At 49.5% G+C, this 9500-nt stretch overlaps 1 protein-coding gene across 4 annotated transcripts; it reads left to right on the top strand.

Annotated features, from left to right (window-relative positions):
• The first annotated feature begins 1121 nt into the window (after positions 1 to 1121).
• LOC311430838 (uncharacterized protein C8orf76 homolog) lies at positions 1122 to 9211 on the top strand. 4 transcript variants are annotated; one of them, XM_084507734.1, is made up of 7 exons: positions 1122 to 1500; positions 1789 to 1884; positions 4085 to 4228; positions 5023 to 5522; positions 7632 to 7764; positions 8729 to 8780; positions 8880 to 9211. In XM_084507734.1, the coding sequence occupies exons 1-7, from the start codon at positions 1264 to 1266 to the stop codon at positions 8930 to 8932; spliced, it is 1215 nt and encodes a 404-aa protein (XP_084363860.1). In that variant the 5' UTR covers positions 1122 to 1263; the 3' UTR covers positions 8933 to 9211. The 4 variants fall into 4 exon arrangements, with proteins under 4 accessions (XP_084363860.1, XP_084363858.1, XP_084363861.1 ...); XM_084507732.1 differs by having other exon boundaries at positions 8729 to 8785; XM_084507735.1 differs by having other exon boundaries at positions 1123 to 1500; positions 8729 to 8775; positions 8880 to 9145.
• The last annotated feature ends 289 nt before the right edge of the window (positions 9212 to 9500 follow it).

Genomic DNA, 9500 nt, shown 5'->3' with positions numbered 1-9500 from the left:
CACCCCTTTCTCACATCTCTGCTAGAAGGAAACCTTTCAAATTATCCATACAAGCAGTGGTTTGGCCTCGAATGCTGTTCTGGTAGGCACAGGTTCATGAGTCCATTTTCAGGTTAGGGAAGCACAAGGACGACTTCTCAGCTCACCTTCTCTGAACTTGTGTGGTGGTTTAGTGGGAGGAAATGGGTTTCCCTGGATGAAAGGGCCAGCAGGGCAGAGAGAAGAAACAACACTGCAGGACACTTAAAACATGATACACTTTCTGTATGGTGGTAACCTGAGGCAGGATGGGCAGCTGTTAATAAGCAGTGCCATGTCTGAGTCTTAAAATCTTAAAGAAGCTGTAGGATCAGTCTTTACTTTGCTGCGTCCCCTTTTCCCATAGCACAACAATGCAGAGTGCAGGGAGATTTGGGATGTTCTGTGTTCTGAAAGCCTTCTGAAAGAGATTTCCAAAGTTCCCCATCCTACCTTGGGCCAGAACTGAAATCAAATGGTAAAGTTACTGAAATACTGCCCCATCCACCCTGGCATGCACACTGGACCACGATACCAACAGAATAACTCCACGGTTCTGCAATTAATTCATCTAAGCACGGGACACTTAAGTTTGAGTATTTCTTACGGTATCTTTCTAAATTTCCATTACGATGACTCGTGACCAGGATCTTCAGCAGAGCAGCGGGAAATGCAATAGTCCTGTTCCAAGTGGGAGGGGAAGCTTCGCCCTTTTAGCACCTACCTTATAAAAACAGTGCACAAATGCTAGGAACGGGATCACTGAATCATTAAGGTTGGGAAAAACCTTCAAGCTCACCTGGTCCAACCATCCCCTACCACCAATGTCACCACTAACCCATGTCCCCAAGCACCACGTCCAACCTCTCCTTGAACACCCCCAGGGACGGGGACTCCACCACCTCCCTGGGCAACCCGTCCCAGTGCCTGACTGCTCTTGCTGAGCAGAAATGTCTCCTCATTTCCAGCCTGAACCTCTCCTGGCACAACTCGAGGCCATTCCCTCTGGTCCTATCACTGGTTACCTGTGAGCAGAGGCCGACCCCCAGCTCCCCACACCTTCCTTTCAGGCAGTTGCAGAGAGCAATGAGGCCTCCCCTGAGCCTCCTCTTCCCCAGCCCAACCACCCCCAGCTCCCTCAGCCGCCCCTCACACTCTGCGGCTCTCCCCGAGGGGCTCAGCGCTGCCAGCGCGACCCCAGATCGGTGCCTCAGCACCCCCCAACCCCACAGCGCCCTGCCCAAAATGGCGGCCGCGCCCCCTCAGCCTCTCCCCGGGCCCGGCAGGGGGAGCGCTGCCGCCGGCCGGCCGGGGGGGAGCCGCTCTGGGCTGCTCTCGGCGGCGATGGAGGCGGCGATGGAGGCGGCGATGGAGCTGCCGCTGGGCTGCGAGTTCGCCGAGAGCCTTTTCTCCGGCGGCAGGGAGCGGGGAAAGGGCGGAGGGAGCGGGCAGCCCTACAGCGCCAAGCGCTGCGAGCCCCGGGTGAGGAGGCGGAGAGGGGGGGGGAGCCGTGTGGGGCCGGCATGGGCTGGGATAGCGGCGGCTCTGACCGGGATTTTGCCTGCCCGGGGCTTGGGGGACGGGGACCGGGGGCTAAGGGAGGCTCCTGGGGTCTGAGGGAGGCTCCCGGGGGCTGCAGGAGGTCGCCCGGGGTCCAAGGGAGGCTCCCGGGGGCTGAGGGAGCCGCCCCGGAGCGCCTCCGAGCGTGGCGGCCGTGGGTTTACAAATATGTTTTGTTTTTGTTTTGTTTTGTTTTTTTAATGCCCCCAGTGGTTCTGCGGCGAGACAGGCGGCGAGGAGGACGCCGAGATCGTAACGGGCAATAAATTCCGGGCTGACCTGGCGTACAGGGAGCGGCACTTTGAGGTACCCGCACGCACCCGGCTCGGGGACGAGTCGGTGCCTCTGTCAGTCCCGGTTACTGGGACACAAAATTCAGGCCCTGTAGTCCTCAGTGTGTTGAGTGAACATATAGGTTTTTGTAAAAAAATCCTCATCTAGCTGTGCCCCTAAGTCCTGTGGTGCCTAAATCCATCCCGATGGCACCTTGGGAGGCACTACAGCCCCGTCAGCTAGGAGGGAGGCGCTGCTGGTTAAAGCGTGCCCAAATAATAACATTTAACCTTGTTCTGGCAAGCTTTCTCCGCCAGCTGTCATGTCCTAGAGGCAACGGGAACCAGGGTGAACCGGCCAGCCTAAAAGAAATGGTGTTTGACCTCCGGAGGCGATGCACACCCAGCCTGTGCATTTGAATGGCCCGGCATTTAGCAGGGCTGATGTTTGCGATTGCTGAAATTGTGGTCATTAGGAGTTAACATGCTGATTTCTGTGCTTGTGGAGAGAATCACAGAGTCATCTAGGTTGGAAGAGGCCTCCAAGATCACCTAGTCCAGCCTCTGACCTAACACTGACACATGCCTCGTCCCCCAAAGGTTGTTGCCTCACAGGTCACCGCCTGGCTGCCCTGCACCTTTCTCAGGGCTCCCCCTGGCTGTCAGGGTTCTGTTTTCAGTCCTGCTTTCAAACATTATCCCAGCTCTGCTGTCACCTTGTCTGTACCTGACGGACATTTTCCAATCTCAGCCTGAATGGCTTCACAGAAGTGTGCTGTGGGAGATGCCTGAGGCTGCAGCCAGGCATCCTGCCCCATGAAGAGCTTTGCTCCCTGCCCCGTGCTGCGGTGCCCAACCTCGAGGGACTGGCACCCCGCAGATCTGCAGCACGACACAACGTCTCTTGCTTCCCGAGCATCTTCCCTCACAGCGATTCACGTCAGCCGTGTCTGGTGGCGTGTTCTTGGATCACTGCGGCAGGACCAGAGCCAGGATAGAGAGTGTCTGCGTGTAAAATCACAGATTTGAGGGCAGTGACCTCAGAAAGGGGGCTGGAAATAAGTAAACGGGACTAAATATTCACACGTTGTGAATAGTTTTTGATGCCAGCCTAAGCTAGTGGATAGGAGAGACCAAGGACAGCAGTGATCTAAGCCTTTTTTTTAGGACTGCAGAACCTGCTTGCATTCGTAATGCCAAACCTTTGCTGGGGTTATTCCCCTTCATCACGTAGCAAGGCAGAGAGGGACATCCTGCAGCCCTCCTCTGGTCCTTCTACCCTTGTGCCTGCTGTACTCACCGGGTGTAAGGGAGCTCCCACTTCTGCTTGAGAAGGAAAGTGAGCTTACCAGGGAAGAGAAATGCTTCGGCCGTTATGCCAGGAAGTATTCTGGGGATGTTGCTCATGGGCTCTTTTTGTTAGAGCTATTCAGGTTTGCAAGGAATAATTAAATATTCATTTAGAGAGATGGGAGAACGAGCTCTGCTCTTTAGTCTTTTGGTCTGAGCTCTCCCATGGAGAGGAAGGAACCAAGATTCCAGTCTTAGCATCACTGAATACTTAATATAATGTATTTAAATGTTAATTGGAGTCCTGGGGAGTGCCCTGAGCATTAAGCTACCGAGTATTGCTCATTCTTGTCTTTTTCCTTGAACCAATTAATATTTAATTATTTCATGCAAATCCGAGCCGCCGTACAGGAGTGATGGAGGCTCCCTTTCTTTGCGGTCTTCCCCAACTTGCTGATTATTCATGTGAGGTGAGCCCTTCTCGTTGCTCACAGGGTTGGAGCCCTTCTCGTTGCTCACACCTTCGCAGGTTCATACCTTCTTGCCAGGATGTTCGTGGATTTGAAGCAACGTCTGCCAAATTTGGGCTCAGCGCTGTGATCACTCAGTTAGCTGGGACGAAGGAGCCTTGTGTCACGTGTGCCCTGTCCATAGGCGACCTCCTGCAATCCCTGCCCGTGCTTAAACGTGGGTTAGGGCTGGGGCTGCTCCTTGCTGTCCACGCTCAGGTGGTTCAGAGCTGGGCTCTCTGACCCCGAGGTACCAGGTCCTTTGTGCGCTGCTGGCCGTGGGTGGTAGCTGGCTCTGGAGACACAAAAATTTGGGCTTCAGCTCCGGGATTCCCTTTGTGACTGTAGTTGTAAACAAAGCACACTGCCGGGATTGCCTCCAAATGACCATTTCTCCCTGTTCTGTCTGCCTTTTCTTTCTACCACCGCTACCAGAAATCTCTGCGGGAATACTCCAGCTGCTTGCTGCTCTTACCTCCCGGTAACATCGCCATGAGGCGGGACGTCCAGGAGGGCCAGGCTCGGTGTTTGTCTCAACTAGGAAGGCACGAGGAGGCTCTGGATATCGCAGAAAAAATGGTAACTCCTCCAATCTTTCTTTTACGCTTTGAACATTAAAACGTTGCTGGTAGTCCTTTTGTATGGATTGTTTTCTGGAAAAATAATCTTCATGTGTGTAATCCTTCAGGATGCTGGGACTGTTTGGGAAGCAGAGGGTAACTGTCACTGCAGATAGCATCACCCTGTAGAAATCAGAACAGCCTGTACCACTGTGAGCTCCCCGTGCAGGGAGCCTGGTAGTCCTGGAAGGGACTGAACATCACGCTCTGCCAGGCAGAGTTAACGTAACGTAATGGGATTTATAAGGAAGGGGATAAATGAGTGCTTAAATCTTTCCACTCTAAAAGTGATGGTTCAAAACTTGCTTTTATTTCCATGTACTCGCTGCCAAACTGCCACCAAGAAGGGTGCCGAGCCCCAAGTGGAGTTTTTTCCATAGAGGAAAGTGTCGAGAGGCTCCGAAATCTAAGATTTTACTGCTGCTGTGTATTGTATAGAAAAGGTATTTATATTATCAAAGGGCAGCTGGATAAAACTGAAGGCAAAGAAGCAAGTGACAGAGTTCAGGGGCAGAAATGTTCAGGGGCCTTCTTGTCTTCCAGGCTGGGACAAGGCGACTGGAGGCAGCGCTGCCGGATTGATCTGGCGCGATCCATGTCACGCTGTGCCATTTAAAGCTCAGAGAACAGCCTTGCACGATTTAAAAATCACCTTCAGAGGTGTTTGTCTGTCGTTATCCAGGGAGACGCTTTCTTAGGCTCTGAAGGATGGCTCCGTGCTTCTGTTATTAATCTTTTATCTTCTGTTTTCAGAGGAGCGGCGCTACTAACACGGATCACTTAACGACTGTTCTCAGCCTGCAGCTTGCCATTTATCAGGGTCTGAAAAACGTCGAAAAAGAGCTGCTGTGCCTGCAGCAGCTGATCTGCCTACATCCCTTCAACCCTTGGTACTGGAAGTTACTTGGTGAAGCTTACACAAGCCTTTTAGGGAGTCTGTCTCCGTTACGCGTTCCAGAAACAAACACAAATAGCTCTGAGGAGGTTCGTGTCAGTGACAGCCACTCCAAAATACCAACTGGAAGAGAGATTCAGCTCTCAGGCAGCCAGAGGGAAGGCCTTTGGTCCGGCCTTGTTACAAAGAGCGAGGACACGGGGACTTGTAGCAGCAGCCAAGCTGAAAATGAAACCCTCTGCGCTTCGCACGCACCTGAGAGAAAGGACAAAGGGAAGGAGGGAGCCTCCGAGGCCTGGGAGCAGAGCGTGCCGAAGGAGGCTGGGATAAAGGCATGTGCCTCATTTATTAGAGCAAGGTAATTAATTGCATTCTTAGAATAATGCTAACTTCTCCCAGTCCAGGACAATTTTAAGCATGTTGTTACCCGGCTCTGAAATGTTGAGCTTCCATTTTCAATGTCAAGGTTTGTTTCGGCACTGACGACACAAAGAGGCACCCTGCTTGAGATGTGAAAGGTAAAGTCCACCAACCATGAACAACTAAAATCCAAGTGGAAAAAGTCTGCCATGCAACATGGAGAAGCAAAACTTTTCTTTAATGATCTCCTTGTGTGATTTTTTCAAATAATTGTATACTAAAGGGGTTGTTCTCCTACAGACACAGAACAGCGTTGCTGTTTCCTGGTTTGCTGTTAAAGATGCAGCAGCTGAAGGCCCCCAGAGGGAAGCCTTGCCTGTCTTCCCTCTGTGAGTGCCACCTGTCTTATTTGCTTGAAGCCTCCTGCTTGAGCAAAAGCATATTATTTTAATAATACACCGATTTGCATAATGGATGAGGCGGAAAAATGAACTCTGTGACAGCTGACTGACAAGGCTGCATTAAAATGCTCTTCCCTTTTCTTTTCCCTCTTACTGAAACTCTTGTACACAACAAAAATCCCCACAACACAGTCTTTCAAAGCGATAATTAGGAAATGATTTTTGTTCAAATATCCTTGATTTTTTTTTCCTCTTGCCTTTTAGTAACACATTAGGCACTGAATGTGCTTAATACCTTTTTATGAACTTCTGAAGGTTTTTACAGAGAAACCCTTATAACTGCCCTGTGTGGACGATTTTTAAGAAATATTAAAACAGGAAGAGTAGTTTTTAACTGTACTCTGACTGAAAGAAGGGGATTTAATTGCTGCTTGGGAGCAGGTAGTAGATTTAGTATCGATGTCCAATATTAAGCTACATTGGTATTAAAATAATTTGTGCTTCTTGTTTCAGTGTGTGTGGCTCAGCACTGAGACAACTGTAAATTCAGGGATCTCCTTGCTTCACTTCACAGATTCACAAGGTGTTGTGGTGGTTTATATTTGCATAAACACTTGTCCCGGGGGAACTTCTTCCCATCCCAGGGTTTATGTGTCAGGCTATCTGAAGTTTTCAGGTCAGCTGGATTTTAAGTGAGACTTGGATGTTGTGTATGTGGGGTACATGGCACCTGGAAAAGGGATGTGAGCATGGCTTTGTTCAGTAAATAAGGGTCTGCTTCAGAGCATTGTAAATAATTAATTCTTTTAGTTTTGCCAGCAACAATAATGGAGAAATGGTTTTGCTTAGTTTTCAACATTTCATTTTTTAAAATATTGTTATGCAAATTTTGAGGCAAAAATGTTCCATCAGAAAAGCTCCTTCCCATTTTTACCTCGAATTCCCTGTGAAAACTTCTCTGAACTTACCCATGGTTTGTTGGCTGAGACTTGGAGGTTTTGATGTTTGTATTGCTCACGTGAAAACTGTCAGCTAAGACCTGATGTTTGCTCTTGCTACGAAAGCACGCCTCTATTATAACACCTGCTACATTTAGCTGTGGTAGATGCGATACATTTTTATTTTATTTATGCATAAAGTGAATGAAGCATAGTTTCAGCATGATCCTGCTAAGCCTCAGTGGTTGAACAGGCACAGATATTTCCTCTGCTGACACATTTCACAGTCCTTGTGGGAGGAGGACTCTGGGAACTGCCAGGATGTTGGATAGTTGCAGGTATTTGATGTTTGGCTACACAAAACCAAATCTCTGGCTTTTCAGGCTGCAAAAATAATAGCTGAAATAACCAGTGCTGTATGCAGCAAGGCCTTGCTGCCTTGTTTGGCCTCAGGGCGTGAGGGGCTTGATGCACAGCACCTTGCTTGCAGACCTGAGCTTCTCTGACTACGAGGGGAGGAAAATGTCTGTGTAGAGCAAGCAGAGATACTTGGTACGTCGTTTATTAAAAGCAACTGTTTGTCTCAGTCCCATAGCAGGCAGGATAAGCAGAGCAGATTGCTACACGTGTTTATTTCTCCTCAGTTTGTGCAGCTGGCTAAATTCAGGAAGGAGAGCTGCTTTAAAGTGCCACACTGCAGCTGGGTTTAGGTTTGCTGACGTACTCTTTCTCCAGCGGTCCCCTCTTTAACTGCCTTTCTCATTGCAGGCTTTTACTGCAGCTTACCCAGTCTCAACAGGCGTCCTTTGCTCTGGAGAGCAACTTAAGAAGTCAAAAAGAAATTGATGACAAAGTGGCGCGGTTTGGCTTAACCCCGGCCTCCTTGCTGCTGCTGAGCAAGGTGAGGGAACGCTGCTCTGGGTGGAGGTTCCTGCGGGCAGCTCAGCACCGAGGCCTGGGTGAGGTGCCTGGGCCGGGTGCTGCCTCCAGCTGCCCGACACTCCCCTCGCCTCGTTAACTGTGCTGGGAAACGAGGTAAATTAGGCAGGGTGGATGCCCTGGGAGCGCGTTATCCAGAACTGTTTGGTGCTGCCGTGTGTCACGCGGGTGGATCTGTGTTCTGACGAGGTTCTCCTTGCGGGAGCTCTCAGGGCTGTTACTTTCCTCATCGGGCTGGCGTTTGCATCATCATCATCGCCGTTCATCATCGTTTCCTGGGATGCAGGTTTTATCTCGGGGACTTGCGATGCCACCAAGTGAATCACGGGCGTGAAATGCGCGTGGGGATTGCACCGAGGGCCACTGGGTTGGGGAACTCTCTGCTCCTTCAGCAAATTTCCAGAAAAAGCCAGAGACAACCTTTGACATTATTTCTTTGTTCGGTCCGAGTACTGGCTTGTAATTTTAAAGAACTACAGAGGAGGAGATTAACATTGCATGGCTTTGTTCACAGAGCTTAAACATCTGTGGTGTCATTTATGGAGTTCTATTTTAAAGAACAAAAAGAAGCTGGCGGGATTTAAACTTTGCTGCCAGCATTACAGGTTTAAGTTACTAAAAGCCAAATTACTTGCCAAGTTGGCAGAAGATCTTGTGGGATTTCAGCCATAAGAGGGCAGTAGCATGCAGACTATCGCAGCTTTTAAAAACGCTGGTGAAGAGAAAATCCTGTCCCTGCTTCCCTTGGCCTGACACCCCCTAGCAGGAGGCCACAGTCGGTGTTCCTGGGAGGTGGGCATTGAGTGTGGGGCTGGGGGTGAGATTTCCCCTGCTATTCAGAGCAAAAATCCCCGCATAGAAGCCGAGAGCGAAGGTGGGAGGGGTTGTGCCCTGTGAAGCCTCTCCCTTTTCCATATTTATTGCAGAACCCAACAGGCAGACAACGTAATGGTGGCTTGGGAACGTCTCCTAGGTGGAGTATGGTTCATGTGTAAATGCCTTGGCTGTTGTCACATTCCTGGTTTCCTCTGCACGTTGTTTCCTTGTTTCCCACCTTCTTTCTTACTCTGTTTGCAGGCTATGGGGGCGGATCTGATACCGGAAAAGCTAAAAGAGGAATTCCAGGGTGAGGTGAAATGCATAGGCTCCTCAGCACTGGCATCGTTGGTAACTGCCTCGGCCTCAGAGTTTGAAACCAAATGGTTCGGTGAGCTCCGGGATGATTTATGCCACTCGGACAGACAGCTCTGTCAAGAATCACATATCCCACCTCCGGCTACGTAAAAGTTTGGTTGTTTGTATTATCACGTCTTCAAATGCCTGTGGAATGATGCTTGCAAAAACGTTCATATTTTTTTAAGAGTTCTTACTGTGTATCTTTTAAGAATGCATAAATCTCTGCATTTAAACTTTTAATGTCTCATGATTTTCTTTGCTCACTGATATCTTAAAAATAATAAGAAATCCAGTATAAAATCGCCCTTTCAGTTGAACTTCCAGAGGTAGCTTTCCGTCACGAACCTCACAGGGTTCTTGAAGCATCTGTGAGTTTTTGGGGGATCTGTGATGCTGGTGGAATGTAAGGCTTCCTTTTTGATGCCCAGTTTGAAAATTCCTCACTTTCAAATCCTACACGGAATCTAGAGCCATGGAATTAGTAATTTTATTAATTTAAGTTTTTAATATTTCTCGATTAGT

This window comes from Aythya ferina (genome assembly GCF_964211825.1).
Source record: "Aythya ferina genome assembly, chromosome: 2".
NCBI classification, from domain to species: domain Eukaryota; kingdom Metazoa; phylum Chordata; class Aves; order Anseriformes; family Anatidae; genus Aythya; species Aythya ferina.
This window is presented reverse-complemented; position numbering and strand designations above follow the sequence as displayed.